Genomic DNA, 18,159 nt, shown 5'->3' on the forward strand with positions numbered 1-18,159 from the left:
GAAGACTGCTTTGCTATGAGGCCTGGGGAAGGAAGTTAATTTGCAAAAGCAGAAATCTGCACACTTGCTGGTGGCAATGTTTTCAAATATCGAGGGTTATATCCACTTCTGGATATTGCAGGGTCACTCTGGATCAATCATGCATGCTGCAGGGGGAAAATTTAAAGTGCCAAAATCAAAATTGAAATCAAATTCAGTGTAGATGGGAGGGATTTAATTGAGCTGGGAGTGGGTAAAAAGCCCAGTGCAGACTACACCCAAGGCTCAAATCCCCACTTGTGCCATGGAAGCTTGCTGGGTGACTTTGGCCAGTCACACCGTCTCAGCCTAACCTACCTCACAGGATTGTTGTGAGGATAAAACTGGAGGAGAGCAGAATGAAGTAAGCTGCTTTGGGCCCCTGTTGGGTAGAAAGGAGGGATCCAAATATATAAAGTCAATAAAGTGGCAGGGGAGGACAGAGTTCGGGGAGGAGAGGGAGTTCTGTAAGGATGTGGTGCCACAGAATCCACCCTTGGTTGCCATTCCCTCCGGAGGAACTGATCTCTGCAGTCTGGAGATCAGCTGTAATCCCAGGAGCATTCCAGGCCCCACCTGGAGGCTGGAAACTGAACTGGCAGCCAGAAAGAAGCCAAACATCTGCTGATGATGCAGGAACTATTCAACTTGCCAGTAACACTAAGGAGGCAAGACCCATTGTTGGCTGGCTTCATCTGAGCTGAGCAGCTCCTAAACTAACTTGCCAAGCCCCAGGTGTCCATTAGTCTAGCTTTCTCGTGGGTCATTTTACCTGCCCATCCTATACCATCCCATCCCATCCGTCCATCCATCTATCTGCCATTCTTACTATCCATCCATCCATCCATCCTGCACTGCCTGGAGGGATCTAAGGGAGGCATTTATGGGTCTACCTTCATTTATTTTAATCCTCACTACAACCTGCTGAGGTTGTTGGGCTGAAAGATGAGCTGCTGACTCCAAGCTACCTGGTGAGCTTCTTGCTTGGCGGTTTTGACCTCGGTCTCTCCAGTCCTGGCCCAGCCCTCCAAGCACTGCACAAGTCGGGTCCCCTGCAACACCTCTTTGCTGAGATGACTGGGGATCTACTCCTTTGGCGTTCCCTGACATCCTTCCCCCATTCCCGGTTCCTCATTATGATTTATATTTCTGTAATCCCACAGGGAAGGCTTTGTCTTGGTGTCCCCCCCCCCCCTATAGCGCCTAGAACGTTTCGGTCCTTTATAAATAGCATTCATACTTACTTTATGGAATGTGTAACAGAGACAGAACTCAATTTTACGAGAGAAACGGGGGGTTCCTAGCCAAGTCTGTCCCTCGTAATGCCAGTGCAGAAACTGGATGGTTTTTGCAGAGGGAATTAGCAAGTGTCAGGGCTTGTTTAAGCCTTCCCTGCCCACTGATTCTCTCCTGCAAGTGTATTTCAGAGGGTTTCTCTTCCCCAGCTGAGCACTGGAATGCAGTGACCTTTGCAGGAATGATCACAATTTTGCCCTGTCCTTCCTCCCAGCAGTTTGGAGTAACCTGTACTGTTCTCCATTCCCGCCATTTTGTTCTCACATCACTCCTGCAAGGTAGGTCAAGATTAGGGTTGCCAGCTCTGGGTTGGGAAATACTTGGGGATTTGGGAAGTGGATCCTGGGAAAGGCAGGGTTTGGAGGAGGATGGGGACCTCAGCAGGGTATCATGCCCTTGAGAGCAGCCACCTTCTCCAGGGGGACTGATCTTGGTCGTCTGGAGATCAGTTGTAAGAGCAGGAGGCCTACAGGTGCCACCTGGAGGTTCTCAACCCTAGCCAACATTGATCCAAGGCTGTTTGGTCAGATCATGTCTGAGGAGGGATTTGCATCCCGCATTCTAACCACTGTACCATGCTGTCTAGGGTTGCCAGCTCTGGATTGGGAAAGACCTGGAGACTTTGGGAGTGGAGCTGGGAGTGGGAGGGATGTAGGGTGGGGAAGGACCTCAGGGGAGTAGAATGCTATGGGTTATCTTCCATGGGCCCACCTTCTCAAAGGGAAGAGGGCTTTTTAATCTGAAGATTATCTGTAATTCCCGGGGATCCCAAGGCCCCACCTGGAAGCTGGCATGCCTATCCCTGACTCATCAAATGACAAAATGAGCAGGGTAGCTTTTGCAGTTGGGTTGCCAACTCTGGGCTGGAGAAGTCCTGGAGGTTTGGGGGTAGAACCCGGGGAGCGCAGAGTTTGGGGAGGGGAGGGAACTGAACGGATGTGTGATGTTATGGAGACCCCCCTCAGAAGCGGCCATTTTCTCCATGGAAACTGATCTGTACGCTGGGGTTCAGTAAGAACTGCAGCCCCCACCTGGAGACTGGCAACACTATCGGCAGGGGAGAATCCCTGGAGGAGTCAAAAATGCCTCCCTCCTCTCGGCCGGCCCATCCTGACGAATGCCTACCAGCCCAACATTCCCCTCTTCTGGGGAAAGGAAACTTGGAAATGGGCTCTTCCTAGGATGATGCCTGATTTGTTCTTGAAATGTTCTTTGGCTGCTTTTGGCGCAGCTGCATGCACTTCTCACATTGCATGCTAAAACCTTGTGCCACTATCTGTCAGCATCACTTTAAGCTGTGCGTACGCTCTGCTTCAAGCAAAACAAAGTTCTGCACCAAGGTAACCCACATTCCATATCAAAAGCCGGGGTTTTGCAGCTGGCATAACTTATGCGAATTGACACGATGGCTGTCATTTTGCATAATTGATTCTTCACTTTTAACATGTTTTGGATTTAATTCTGCTGCTTCTGGTCATGTGGAGGGTCTAGGAGGTACTCTGGGCAGTGAAGTGCCCCCATAAGGGGTAAGAACTTCCTTTGAAAAAGAAAAAGAAAAAGTGGTTTAGGAAACTTTGTTCTTGTGGCCCATTACACATTTTCTTCCCACCTTTCCTGCAAGGAATTTAGAGGAGCAAAACTCTTCCTTCCTTCCTTCCTTCCTTCCTTCCTTCCTTCCTTCCTTCCTTCCTTCCTTCCTTCCTTCCTTCCTTCCTTCCTTCCTTCCTTCCTTCCTTCCTTCCTTCCTTCCTTCCTTCCTTCCTTCCTCTCTTTTATTTGTACAACAGTCCTGCATGGTGGATTAGGCTGAAAGTGAACGTGCCACTAGTGGGCTTCAAGGCTGGACCCAAGAACCTTGTCCAACCCTCTGGCCACTGTGGAGGGTAGAGTCTATGGCATTAGACCAAGCCCCACCCTTCTCTGACTGCACCCGCAAATCTCCAGGTATTTCCCAATCCAGAGCTGGAAACCCTATATTCATGACAGCACAGAACAGGGATTCCCAGCCAGGGCTCCTCAGAACTCCGGGGTTCCCTGAGCGTTCCCTGGGGGTTCTGCGGCCTTTCCCGGAAGTGCAGGTGGCTGCTGGCATCAGTAGATGTCCCAGGAGCCCACTTCCACTGTCGCTCTACACAGAGCAGGCCTAAAGCATCCACTTCCCCTTTATCCTATTGGCCCTTCCAAACACTGGGGGTGTATGGGAGATGTCAGTTCTGATGGGGGAGGGGGGGCACATGGCAGGGAAGTGTGGCCAGCTGACATCACTTCCAGGGTCACTCAAAGCCTGAGAAATATTTCAGGGGTTCCTCCATGGTCAAAAGGCTGAAAAGGGCTGCTGTAACCACTATGCCATTCTGAGATTTCATCGCTCCCCTGGAATCCCTCCCCAAAGCCTTTATCCTGATCAAATAAGCCTCATGCCAAAGGACAGTTCTGTGATGTCTCCCTGGCTTGGTTCAGACACTACAAAAAACAAGGTTTAAACCAGCCATAGTTGAGAACACTGGTGTTATTTGTTTGTTTGTTTGTTTGTTTATTATACTTATATACCGCCCTCCCCTGAGGCTCAAAGTGGTTTACATGGAACTGGAATAAAAACAGTACAGGTAGTGAAACAGTCATAACAGGAGAACAGTAACATAATAGATTCAGGTGGGGAGTCCAGGGGCATCTTTAAGGCCAACAAAGTTTTATTCAAGGTAGAAGCTTTCATGTGCACGCACAGCTCATATCTGAGGAAGCACATGAAAATGTATACCTTGTTCTATCTCACAGGAGTGATGTGTGGATAAAACCAGGGTGGGGGGAGGACTCTGTGTGGAATTCCGCACCTTTTAATAATAGTGAAATACTTATCTTTCATTATCTAGTTTGGCCCCTCCATATGACGTCGCCAACATGCAGCATCTGGGTGGTAAACAGCTGGCTACATCCTCCATTTTAAAGCGCTAGTTGGTGAATCCCAAAAAGTGGATTCACCATCCTATGTAGCGCTAGCTAAGGGAGAGCAACCAGCAGGCCACCAGCAGAGGGAAGTTATGGAGGCTAAAATGCATTAAAGACGCCTGCCTCATCCCACCCTCGCACCTGCCTCCCACTCCCTTGTTCCCAGGGATGGAAACATCTTTTTAAAAATGCCTAACATCCTGGAGCAACGAATAGGCGGACAAGCATGCAGGCGATGCCAGAAATAATTTTTTCACAACATTGTAGCACAAAGCATGTCTCTCTAAAGCTCTCCCCCCCACAAAATAAATTGGGAATGAGATTAATTTTTTAAATTATCAAGACTCATGATTCCATAAGGGGCAGCGTTCAAAAAGCACTATGCATCTAAGATTAGATGCCTAGGCGTAGCAACGAAGAAGTACGCATTTTTTTTAAAAAAAATTAATGGGCATTGTGGGACTTTAAAGCATGAAGAAAGGGAATTGGCTGCCTGGCTTGATTGACAGGCAGAAGAGAGTCATGTATAAACTGCATTGCTCTCTCCTGCCATTTCCAGCAGGCACGTGGAGGGTGAGAAGTGCAAGAAAGGTGGCAGTCTAGAGCGAAACATCAAAAAGGTGAGGAGGGGCCAGGATGCGCAATTATATTTAGCGTTATGCCATTCAGCTGGCATAAGGCTGTTTTTACTTATGTGCGGAAATGCCCTCAGAGTCACACAGGGGGGCAGACCTCCAGAAGCCCCCCAAGCACTGTTGCCCCCTGAGCACCAGGACTATACAGCATCACTGCCCCGGGCACTAGGTCCTTTGACTCGCACTAAATAACTCACTTTCCCTCCCTTTTTGATAGCATTTTGCTGTGCAAAATGGTAAAATCCACATGCGAATCTTCACTGAAGTGGATTAAAACTGCATTATTTAGCGCATCTGAGAGCATCCCTAGTGCTCCATCTATGCCTTGTGACTAATAGCCACAGACGGGCCTCTGCTTCATATGTTTATCCAGTCCACACCTGAAGCTGTCTACATTTGTAGCCGCTGCCCCTTCCTGAAATGGTGAACTCCAAAGCGCTGCTACAGATGACCCATCCACACACTGAGTGACAGCATGGAGAGGGAGGGCGGGACAAGTACACTCCCCTCCCCCCATATGATCACCAAGTCCTCTGCCTGGTGTGAGCATGCGGAAGAAATGTCTGTGCACATTCAACAATGCTGCTTTCCGAACACAGCTGATCACAGGGAAGGGACATACAAATGGATGCTTCCTCTGAGCATTCCTACCATACAGGTGACCTCACAGAGAGGAATGGTAGAGCTAGTGCACTCATGACTGCAGTTCCCATTCAGCGGACTGGTCATTTGTCATTCTTTCTCCCAAGTCAGGGCTAATTCAAGGTGCTGTAGAGAAGCTGGCCTCCAAGTGGGACCTGGGAATCCCCTGGAATTATGGCTCATCTTCAGATTAAAGAGATCAAGTTCCTCAAGGGAAAAGGATGTTTGGAGGGTGGATTTCATGGCCTTGTACCCCACTGAGGTCCCTGTCCTCTCCCAAGCGCCATCCCTAAATGTCCAGGAGTTTCTCCACCTAGAGCTGGCAACCCTACCCCCAAGCAAAGTACGTCCAGCCCCACCTGAGTCCATGCCACCAGGTCCAAGCCAAGTCTCACAGCAATGTGACGTAAGCCCAGGAAATGATAGGACCTGTCCAGTGACAATCCCTCACTGCTGTCTGCTGGGAGCCGCCTGAGCCCCATGGACCATTGGCAGCCTCCTCACTGTGCCACCTTCCAGCAGCCACTGGGGGACGCAGCCCTGTTCCGCAGTTGCTTTGAGCTAGAGCGCAAAACCATTGTTCTCCGTCCAGGGATGCCACAAATTGTTTTCTGGGGAAGCAGAGATGTCCCGTTCTCTGATTCTGTACAACAGGAAGAGGCAGGCTGGTTACATCTGTGCCCAGGTTTTGTGTCACGTGTCTGGTTTCCTCCATCCAATAAAGTTTCGGAATACATTATAAGAACTGAGGTGTTCCTAGGTGTTCTTGTGTCAAATGGTATAAAGACGACTGTTACTCATCTCTGTCTGGCGTCGTTACAGTATCAAGCAGTAAATATCCCTGGAAGTTCAGACTGTTGTGGTACATAGGAGGCCCTGAATCTGCACGGTTGAATGAGTCTTGTACATGAATCAGAAACCATGTGCTTATAGTGTGTCAGTGTCAACCCACTTCCCATCAACTTTGCAAGGTATATCGTACCAGAAATGGGCGCTGAGTTAAATCCAGCCAGCTTTCCCCCTGGAGACAAAGGAAGGAGTGGGTCACCTTTGATGCCCAGAAAGGGACTTGCAGGGGCAAAAGTCAAAAGGGGGCTGGGGATGTAATAAGGAGGGCACCTGAGTGAGAGTGAAACACACCTGAACTGTTCCCAAGAGGGATACTGTACATGTGTCCGTGGTTCTGAACAAAAGCCAATTAATGTTGCCAGCAAAGCAGGACAAAAATGGGTGTAAGCCGCTTGATTTCCTGAAGAGAGCGTATTTCCAGCTCTCTGGTGCCTTGAGGTGCCAGCTTACCACTGTGGTGGTCGATAGCTCACCAGTGCCTCCTGGAATGTGCTGTTACTTAAATGTGGGCAGGGGCAAAAGATCTGGAGAAGAGTTTACCCAATTGTCAGCACCACTTCTAGCTAAAACCAGGACTTGATACCACCCACACCCTAGTATTTCACGGATTTGTATGATTTTACCAAAGAGAGCGGTGAAATCCTAGACTGTCGGTGATGTCACGTTGAGGGTTTAGGACATCAGCCATGTCTTTTCTCTCTGCATCTCATCCCCAAAGTCTCCCGGGGCTCCAGCCATGCGGCTGGCAGCCCTTCCTCATGTACCCCGTTTCCATTTCTTTAACCAGGTCCTTTTAACCCCATCTTTCATTAAGGAAGCTCAAGGTAGCCAAAGTGGCTCCCCCCTCCTCTGCTTTGCTCCCATAACCACCTTATGAAGACGATTCAGCCAAAAGACTGGGCCAAGTCACTTAATGAGTTTCATGGTAGAGTAGGGATTCAAACCTGGATCTCTTGGATGCCAGGCCAGTGTTCTGGCCACGAGTGTAGTGATACTCAAATCATGGCACCTTATAGGTAGGGGAAGAGAGTGTATTTGATTGCAGGAAGCAAGGTAGGGTGAAAGCTGGTTGTTTCACCGGGTCCCACCGGAGCTTTGCATAATGGACCTGCACGCAGATACCAGATTTTTGCTTTGGGTTGGTGTGTCTGAGATATCAGGCCGAAGTAGACCTGGTAGTGTCAGATGTAGGGAGAACTGTGTCCTTTCGGGCTAATTATAGGCCAGAAGTGGGGCAGGCGTCCCAGGACCGTTCTGATTTCTGGGACGTGGTGTGCTGCCTGCATCCAGATTGCCTGGGCCCTGGGGCCGGCTGGAAACTGGGACGCAGAGCGCAAAAAGTCAGTGAAGGAGACTGGGGTGGGAGGTGGGGCAGGAGGGATCATGCAGCAGAGATGGGGGAAGGGGGCAAGGATCAGAGAGGAGGCATTGACACCTGCAGGGAAGGGGAAAGCACATTGAGGGGCAACTGGGCAAAGAGGGGAAGATCAGAATGAAATACAGAAATTCAGAGGTCCAGAAAGGTTGGAGACGTGAGGAAATCCCCATCTGGAAGGAGCAGGCAGATCAAAAGGAAGTTGGCACATTTATTGGCATGTTCACGTAGGCATGTGTGCCTCACAGGGTCACGCTCTACAGCCACTTTGGGAGTCTATTTCTGCATGTAAGAGGCATATTCCCACTTCAATGTACCTGCGGCAATCCGGCTTTATGGCTTCGTTGCACTGACCTCAAATGGCAAATGGTTTTGCCTATGTCCCGTAAGGCAATGGTCTTCATGGTGGAGACACTCAGGTGGGGCACGGAGCCCACCCGCTGAGTCATGAGCTGCCCTAAAAGTTTAGGAAGGAACACCTTCGAGTGAGCTCATGTAGCACGCTGGGAAGAGGAGGAGGATCACAAGCGGGGGCCACTTGGACTGAGCTCCCTGCCCCTGATGCCTGGCCTCCAGCCTAGGGCCCTTGCCACCTTGGCTTGATCACAACACTGCCCCCTGCTTCCTTTCACGTGATTTCCTGCCAGGGGTAGGCCGTTCGGTGGGTCTGGGGTTGCCAACATCCAGGCCTGGAGGTCTCCTGAAATTAGAACTGATTTCCAGACAGCAGAGTATGTTACCCTGGAGAAGGAGCTTACTCTGGAGGGCACCTTCTATGGCAGGGGTAGTCAAACTGCGGCCCTCCAGATGTCCACGGACTACAATTCCCATGAGCCCCTGCCAGCGAACGCTGGCAGGGGCTCATGGGAATTGTAGTCCGTGGACATCTGGAGGGCCGCAGTTTGACTACCCCTGTTCTATGGCAACGTACCCTGCTGAGGTCCTTGCCAAACCCTGCCATCCCTTGGCAATCCTAAATCAGCCTTATGCTGCCTCCAGGCCTTTCTGGATTGTGTTGAGAAAGCTGCAGAAGAGAGGGGAGGATCTGCTTTTCTTCCTCTTTGGATATACGTTTGTGTGCCCATGTGGACATTCCAGGGCCTCCCAGTTAGCATCTACAGCCATGATGTGTGCCTATTTGGTCTGCGCATGTATGGGCAAGCAAAGACACCTTCTGTTTTTTGGGCTGGCACATTTGCTTAACTTGCCTCGTACTTTCTACCCATCGCTCCCCCTGCCAACTCTTTCTCTCTCTGTTTCTCCCCTTACAGTGCAGCCAGTGATGGTGCCCAGCACCCCTGACGATGCCCCAGAGCCCCGAATCAAGTGCGGAGGAGGAGCACCTCTCCCAGTGCCCCGAGGGGGAGTCGGGCTCGGAGAGCTCCCGCGAGGGGGCCAGCCCCCCGGCCAGCCCTGCTAACCCGGGCCATAATCACTCCATGCCAGTACCTGAAGACGCCCACTTCAGTATGATGGTCTTCCGAATTGGCATTCCTGACCTGCACCAGACGGTGAGGGGGGGGCATAGCGGGGAGGGGGGCGGCATGGGGAAACGCGGAGGGTCTCCAGTGGCAGGAGGTGTAGCTGCCGTGGGAGGCAAGTTTTCCTGGTCGGACCAGGATAGAAAATTCACCTAGAACAGAATCGGGGGTGCCGGGTTTCCTGCTGCGGCTCCCTCCTCCTTTTCTCTTGTGTGTGTGTGTTTTGGTTCCATTGATTGAGCCATCTGGATTGTTCTCACTCGATTAACAAAATCATCGTCAATTAATTGTTTGAGTTTTAATTGATTAAAATTGCACATGAGCAAAACAATCTTCTTTCTCAAGAAAAGGCATCTGTGCTTTGTTTATAAAAACGAGGCGCACGTGTGGCTTCCTGGCTCTGCCTTGCCTAATTCCCCGCCTTGCTCCAGGCCACGTCACACGAGGCTTTTGCCAATGCAGGTTCCATGGTCCCAAGCACAGCTTTCTTGGGTGGTCAAAGGGGACCTCTCCTCCCTTGGGTCCAGCCCCAGCGTCTCTGAAGAGTTAACCAGGCATGGAAGACCTGCACTTGGGTCTCTCTGTTTCTGTAACCTGCCAGAGATTAAAGAAGTGCAGGTGGGGGGGAGGGTCTGATTTCTTCTAGGGAAACAGTGTGTGTTTGTGGGGGGGGGGGGCAAGATTAATCCTCCCTCCTCTGCCCCAGCACCACAATCCTGATCCAGGCATTGCTTTTTGAGAAATTTGGAGATGTTGGGAGATCCAGTCATGGACATCTTTGCATCCTGTCCTGTTAGTACAAAGAGGCATCTGCCATTTGCGGGAGAGAGAGATGCTACTTCTAAGATGGCACTTGTCCTTCATGGATTTGTAGACCCCTGCTGCTAAAAGAGAACCACTTAGGCCGAGTGTTGGACTGAGATCTGGAAGACCAAGATTCAAATTCCCACTCTGCCATGTAAGCTCATGGGTCAGTCACTCTTTCTCTCCGCCTAGCCAACCTCGAAGGGTTCTTCTTGTGAGGATAAGAAGGAAGTGGGTTCCCACTGAGGGTGGAAGCAGGGATAATAATTCACAATTTTTAAAAAAATCTGCTACCTCTCAGGGTACCTTTCTTGATGATCAAATATCATCAAGATAATAATCAATCAGACTGCTTAATTCACTCCACACTGCAGCCCTGATGATTCTCCTCGGTTCTTCCTAGACTTGGGTGGGTTTCGTCTTTTTGGCTTTTTGGTCATCCCCGTTCTCTTTGGGGATGCTGTGGTCTGCAGACAGCACTGTGACCTTTGGCCAAATGAATCCAATAGGAGCGAAGAGCGTTAACAGCAGCAGTGTGTGTTGCACCAGATACCGTTCCGATTTTGCAGCATATAATGCTGCGAGATGTGAGGAGGAGGGTGGTTTCTGATGGGCCAAAGGAAACCAGGGCTTCCCTTCTGGGCTGTGCCTTTACCCCATCCTCACCTCAGTCTCTGGAGGGATAATTAATGCAAGGCTGGATTCATCCTTAGCTCAGCACTAAAGAGAACTTGCTCCTTCCATCTCTTCATTAGCAATAAAACCAGGACACTCGGCAGTGCAGACACGAACATCACCACCCGCACCAGTCCTTTGATCCAGCAGCCCTTCGATACAAGAGCCGGCTGCAGGCCTATGCAAACTGCACTGCCTCACAAGGCCCTTCCCACAATTTCCCTGCACACATTGTCCCCGGTGGTGAAGGAAAGTGTTGTCAGAGTTTAAATATGCAAGAGAGCAGAGCACCACTCAGCTGAAAAGAATAGATTTATTCAGAAGAGAAACAACTTTGTATAGAAAGAGAGAAGAGGGAGGCCTGTTATCCGGCATGCAGTCTGTTCTGGACGCAAGTAGGGAGGAAGTGTGCTCAAAGGAACAGGAAGTCTCCGGCTGAGCAGATCAGGATTCTGGAGGAGATTATTTGAAAACCAGGAAGTTCCTATTCTAACTCTGCTAAAAACGCATGTCCTCCAGTGCCCCCTGCAGGACTTTCTTCATATCCTTTTGACTTATGCACGCTACACATCTTGCATATTCCCACAGAAAATGCCATCAGGTCACAGCTGACGTACAGCAACCTTATGCGTTTCCAAGGCCGACAGAAGTTGCTTGCCATTGCCTGTCTCCAGTATATGGCCAGGGGGTTTCCTTCTCCTTAATGCATGCCTCTTGTTTTTAAGAAAACAACAGCAGATAGTCTTGTGGCAACTGAAAGGCTAACAACTGTTTTGAATCAGCCTTGATTGGTCAGATTCATGTTGTGCTTACCTAATTGTGTGTGTGAAATGCCATCAAGTCACAGCCAGGTTATGGTGACCCCAGCAAGGAGCTTTGAAGGCAAGTGAAAAGCAAAGGTGGTTTGCCATGGCCTTCCTCAGCAGAGTCTTCTTGCTGGTGCCCTTCCAAGTACCAGACCTGTTTTGCTTCTAAGAGCTGACAAGATGGGGCTATACCAGGGGTAGTCAAACTGCGGCCCTCCAGATGTCCATGGACTACAATTCCCAGGAGCCCCCTGCCAGCAAATGCTGGCAGGGGGCTCCTGGGAATTGTAGTCCATGGACATCTGGGGGGCCGCAGTTTGACTACCCCTGGGCTATACCATACCGGCTCCCCTTCTGCTCACCTAATCATAGCCTCTAAATACAGAAGGAAAACACCGTCCTGTTTCGCTAAGCAAGGCCGACAGGTCTAACAATACAAGGATACTTGCGTGTTGAAAATATACACTGCTTTTCCAGACCCTCATCTAAACTAACAATTCAGAATTTAAAATATTTAGTGAACATCATTTAAAATACAACAAGAGAGCATTTAGCATTCATAGAAAGACACTGGCAATACAGAAATAACCCCCCCCCCCACACACACACAACTATTCACTAGCCTTCCAGGACAGAAATGTCTTCAACTTGCCCTAGTAGAAGTCTATAAAGATATTTCAGGAGGGGGGGCATTCCACAGTTTGGGGGCACCATACAGGGGTCTCAGATCCTGGACAGGGTAATAGTGGTACAGGCTGTCCTTTAGGTCAGTGGTCCCCAACCTTTCTGAGGCTGGGGACCGGCAGGGCATCGGGCTGCGCCCGCGGGCCACACCCGCGCATTGGGCCTCATTGGGCAAATGCGCAATGCGCGGCCGAATCGCGGCCCGATGCGCAGCCCGATGCGCAGCCCAGCCCTGATTCCCTCTCCCCACCCTCCCGCAGTAAGAAGCTTCCCGGGCCGCAAGCTTGCGGCCTGGGAAGTTTTTTACTGCGGGGGGAGGTGAGGAGTGGGAACCGCGGCCCGGCGCCATGGCCTTCGCGGCCCGGCACCAGGCCGTGGCCTGCAGGTTGGGGACCACTGCTTTAGGTAGTTTAGAAACCACTTGAACTCTGAAGGTCAAAACCAGCATCTTGAACTGAACCTGGGAACAACTCAGAAACTGGTCCTGCTGAAATACCACTATTTATGTGCTTATGCTGGTGAGTTCCAGTAAAGGCCTCTGGCAGCAGCAGGTACCATGTAGAGCAAATTATGGGAGTCTACTAATGGTGATGATATTTCTTGAGATGCATGAAGTGTTGTCAGAAATACACATGCATACAAGTGAGAACAAAGATTACTATGTTCTAGAGTTCTGTGAACTACTTCAGTAGGCGATGATATCGCAAAACCGGAGGAATAACATGCACAAACCATTCATTTCTGGAGTGAGCGATAGCATGACATTGAGGTGTAGTTAGAGCATCAGACCTGCACTCAGTCATGAAGCTTATTGGAGACAGTGGGCAGTTGACTTAACTTCTTTAATACTTAGCTGCTCTTAATAATTGAGCAGCAGCCTCCTGGGCGGAGCTGGTCCGGCTGTGCACATCCTGATTGGTCCGTGGACCGGAAACAGGCCGGACTGGCCCCCAATGAACCCCGTGAGGGGGCGGGAGGAGTTCCTTGCCCCAAAAAGACCCACTGAAGCCGCAGCAGGCCCTTTTGGGCCAGGGGGGTGCTGGCGGGTGGGCTGCCCAGGAGAGGGGATTGAGGAAAGGGGATGCTAGCACCCATTGTATTTACAAATGCAACGGGCTTTAAATCTAGTACCTTATAAGATTGTAGTGGGGGAAATAGGAGAGGAGAAAATCTCCTTAGAAAAGGGGCACAATGAAATATAGAGAGCTAACGACTCCTTATTCTGGTTGAGACCCAGTCTGGCAGGGTCAGGGCTGCATATGACTTCTCACTCAGGAGCAACTTGCTGACTTTTTTTAGGGGCAGGGATTGAAAAGACACACAAACACAAACTACATGAAGTTGTTATAAACCCAGGTGTCATTGGTCTGTACACCTGTACAGATGACAGTCCTAGCCCGCCCACCTACTCCAGACGTTCTGCTGCTCTTTTAAAGTAATGCTCCCCCTTCATCTGAGTCCCCTTTTCTATTTGCAGGGGCAACCATGGAAACGGTTGCTAGAGATCACAAATTGTCGTGTCCACGGAAACGAGGATGGAGCTGCCAGCATGTGTCTGGTTGTATCTCCATCACCCCTTCTCTGACCCTGGAAGTTGGAAGGAGGTGAAGGAAGGTAGGGACTGCGAGAAAAGTCAGGAGAAGGCCAAACTCTAGAATGGAGCTAAGATGGACTGCAGATTCCACAGGGAGATCTACAGTGACAACCGAGGGCGTTGAACTCAGTTCCCATTCAGTTCAAATTTACACTATCAACAACACAGAGTTCCTGATACTTGATGCCACAAGGTGCACAGTCTTTACCCTAGATATCCAAACCCCATGTATAATAGAGATCACATATACATTGGAAGATTTTTTTCCACTCCCTGTACAAACTTAATTTCTCAGCCGGAGAGTCAGAAAGCACCTGGATTTTAATTTGCACCCTCCTTGCAGTAAGTTTCCCACATCTGCTCTGTGTCACAAGGCAGTAGGGTATAGGGCTATACACAGCAGCCAGTAGGTTTGGATCGAGCATATCCGAGACCCAACAAAACCTTCCGTGCAGAATTGACCTACATCGTGCTGTTCAAATGCCCCTTCTGCAAATGTATATCAAAGCAATCAGATGTGCATACTCTATGGTAAATCTAGTCATTTCCAGCATCCCTGTGTGATGGTAGGGTGAAGTGCAGACAATTCATGAAAGCGTGTATGCCTGCAGCCGTGTGGGAAATTGATTCCCTTCCTAAATTGCCTCCAGGTATATCCTTGCAACCATGAGATAGTTCTTCTGATCACAAACATTCTCAATAGTTTCTGTATCAGTTGACACAGTTTTTTTTTTTGGCCTGGAATTTTGCAATACAGAGTCACCAAATATTGTTTCAATCTATAAAATAATTAGCTCAGTCTATAGTTGATTGATCACTTGCAGCTGTGAGTTAAAGGCATCCTTGTGGATTCTTTAGAGCAGCCTTCCCCAACCTCCAGGCCATGGAGCCCTCGGTACAGGGCCGCGGCAGGGGGGAGGGAGGCGCGGGTGCTGGCGGGCGCTGGTGTGCGCACCTCCCTCCCCCCCATGGCACGGCCAATCGCTCCCAGGCCCCGGCACAGCGAGAGCCGCTCTGCAGGGGGGGGAGGTGTGGGGGCCAGCGGGTGCAAACACACAGGCGCGGAGCTGCATGTTTGCGCACCCCAGTGCTTGGGCCTCCCTCCACCCTGGTCCCTGGTCCCCAGCCCCGGCCCCAAAAAAGTTGAGGACCACTGCTTTAGAGCTATCCCCCCCCCCGTGTGTTACCATGATAAGGAATGGAAAAGAAAATATTTTAAAATGCCCTTTACTTTAAATGACACAACAGATGACGTTTGGTACACTATAAGTATTTTTACTATCTCCTGAAAAGGAGGGAGTCTTAATAATATGCAGATTTATTAAAATGTGATCTTAATACCCCCCACTGGGGGGGGGGTAGGGACAGACAGACAAAAGGCAGACAATCCACCAACTAAAAACTCTTTGATCCTCTGTCAGACTTACTAAAAACAAATCACTTGGAAGGTACCAGTATTGCAAAGGACCAGGCAGTATTGACCTCAGTGTCCAGGTAGATTTTTAAAAGCATCAGGGCAGTAATCCCCGTACAGATGACCAGATTACTCCCTCCTCTCCCCCTGGGATATCTGGTTGTCTGTATTTGCCAGCCACACATGCCCACTGCCAATGGTTTGGTAGCACTGCCATCTGTATGGCTTCTCTGCTTGACGGCAGAGGGCTTTTTTGTGCTCGTGTGACACCTCCTTTTAGGTCTCAATCCCCTGTCCCGTTTTCAGAAATGCCTCCGTTTCAACCCCGATGCAGCCATCTGGGTGGCAAAGCAACAGATTCTCTGCACCCTCAACGAAAGCCTCAAGGACGTGCTCAACTATGGGCTCTTCCAGCCAGCCACCAACGGGCGAGATGCCAAGTTCCTGGATGAAGAACGCCTCTTGCGCGAATACCCACAGAGTTTCGAGAAGGGAGTTCCCTATCTTGAGGTAATTCCACTGATGCCCCAGAATACCCAGAGAGAGCACTGAGGCAAAGAACGGCCATCCTACTTGCAGGGCAGGAAGAAGATGTTGGGTGGGAGCCAGCCAGCTTTTCCACTGGCGGAAAAGGGAGGAGGTCCCCCTTGGCCACTGACGTTACTCTGCTGGGGAATCATGGAACCTGCATGAACTAAAGCTGCGTGTGACAGGGCTATAATAAAGAGGGAAACTGAACAAGATTTAGAGAAGAAGCTGGCTGGATCTAACCCACCCTATGGGTGTCACTTTACCGTTAAAGGGTGAAGTTGTTCCAATGGCTATAGCAGCCTTTTTCAACCTCCTGGGGCTTTGAGAAACCCCAGAGTTGGTGTGATCGAGCAGAAAATAGTTGGGAAGCAGAGCTGTGGACATGCCCACCTGAGCTCCTCCCCTTCCCAACCTCTCAAAGCACATCATTGGCCAATTTGGGAGGGGAGGGTGGGGTCAATATAACCATATATGGTCATATCACCCAATAAATGTTTGACACAGTTTTAATATAAAGGAATTAACTCCCAACCATTCTGGAAACTCTTCCAGGGCCATCAAAAAAAGCCCAGGGTTTCAAAACCCTGGTTGAGAAACCCAATGGAACATGTTTCTTTGGGTCCAACCACCTGCAACTTAAGTCTGGAGACAACCTTTTTTCAAGCGAGTATAACACAGCCATCATGATCTGCAGTATCAACATTTTTTTTGTTTATAATCTCTGGTCAAACAGGTGATGCAGTTTTTTGAAGCATAACAAAAACTTGCAGAACCTGTGTGAACCCAAACATTAGTTAGATGAGCATGCATATTATAGGCAACAATAGGTTTCAGGTCCCAACTTCAGCACTTTGGGGAAAAATCTCTGGTTTGATCAGGGCATTGCCACATTAGGGTTTACTACCCTGATGGTGTTGCAGACAATGGGTTGGATCTAGCCAGCTTTTCTGCTGGTGAAAAAGGGAAGACGAAGTCCCCTTTGGCCACCAAAATGTTATGCTGGGAATCAGGGGTCCTGCATGAGCATAATCCATTTCTGAGAGAGGAGGTAATAAAGAGAGTAATTGGGCTGGATTTAATGAAAATCTGACTGGATCCATTACTTTTCTGATAACTGCATTACTGGCAGACTAATATCTACCAGTCATGATAGTGGGTTTTTTGCATGTGAAGGCCAAAGAGCAATGAACTGGAATGAAGCAAGCTGCAAGAAAATATTATGGGAACTCTAAATGACCCTGGTTTGGAAGGGCTGTTAGTCAATCCACAGGCACATATGCTCCCTATATTATCAGACTCCGCAATACTTATCCCTATTGTATCTTCAGGGGAGATTTTTGAGATCTTTTAAGAAATAAAATTGTATGTGTGGAGGTTTCAAACCTTTTCTCCCTGAGATGTGCCAGTACCGTGTGATGGGAGCTGGCACGGGATACATCTTGCATCTCAGTATGTATAGAATGGAGACACCTGAACATGGTGGGGCAAACAACATGGCAGGATTTCCAGATGTGCAATTTTGTAGTCAAGAGGACCTGATCTAGTTGGGAGCCCTGGCAGCAGGGTAGGGGAAAATGCCACACTCTTCCATCCAACACACTAGGTTCCTCATAAGAAACACCTGCACACCAGTTACCTGTCTCCTTCCCCCCTTGTTTATCAGGGCTACAAGCAGCCCAGAATGTAGGTTCAGGTCCTCTTTCTCTGCCATATAGCATGCTCAGTCACTTTCTCTAAGCCTAATTCATCTCACATAGTTATTGTGAAGCTCAAACTGAGGGAGAGGAATGTATTTTGCCCAGAGGTCCTTGGGAAAACAGTGGGATACAAATGTACAGGGTAGAAACAGTGGGATACAAATGTACAGGGTAGATACAAATGTACAGGGTAAACCTCATGCTTTCCCATCGCCTTGACCCATGTTAATTCAAAAGAAGTTCCGTCTAAACATCCAGAAGAAGTTCTTGACAGAGCAGTTTCTCAGTGGAACAGGCGTCCTTGGGAGGTGGTGGGTTCTCCATCTTTGGAAATTTTTAAACAGAGGCTGGGTAGCAGAAATGAACCAGAACCAATGGGATGAAATTAATTCAAAAGAAATTCTGTCTAAACATCCGGAAGAAGTTCTTGACAGTTAGAGCAGTTTCTCAGTGGAACAGGCTTCCTTGGGAGGTGGTGGGTTTTCCTTCTTTGGAGATTTTTAAACAAAGGCTGGATAGCCATCTGACAGAGAGGCTGATTCTGCGAAGGTTCAAGGGGGTGGCAGGTTACAGTGGATGAGCAATAGGGTTGTGAGTGTCCTGCATCGTGCAGGGGGTTGGACTAGATGACCCAGGAGTTCCCTTCCAACTCTATGATTCCATGATTCTAACATACATAATGTGGCATTTTTTTAGAGCCACATTCTATATC

At 49.4% G+C, this 18,159-nt stretch overlaps 1 protein-coding gene across 5 annotated transcripts in view; it reads left to right on the forward strand.

Moving 5' to 3' along the window:
* The window catches only part of SHANK1 (SH3 and multiple ankyrin repeat domains 1), a 105,499-nt gene that overhangs the window by 17,815 nt on the left and 69,525 nt on the right, over nt 1-18,159 (forward strand). For 4 of the 5 annotated variants that reach the window (XR_013227117.1, XR_013227118.1, XM_077315674.1 and 1 more), the window contains exons 2-3: nt 9,033-9,272; nt 15,526-15,729. Coding sequence is in view for 3 of the 5 variants with exons in the window: in XM_077315674.1 (XP_077171789.1) it covers nt 9,066-9,272; nt 15,526-15,729 (411 nt within the window). In the remaining 2 variants the exon portion in view is untranslated. The remainder of the gene's footprint in view (nt 1-9,032; nt 9,273-15,525; nt 15,730-18,159) is intronic. The other variant, XM_077315677.1, reaches the window with a different exon arrangement.

This window comes from Paroedura picta, chromosome 16, assembly GCF_049243985.1.
Source record: "Paroedura picta isolate Pp20150507F chromosome 16, Ppicta_v3.0, whole genome shotgun sequence".
Classification (NCBI taxonomy): Eukaryota; Metazoa; Chordata; class Lepidosauria; order Squamata; family Gekkonidae; genus Paroedura; species Paroedura picta.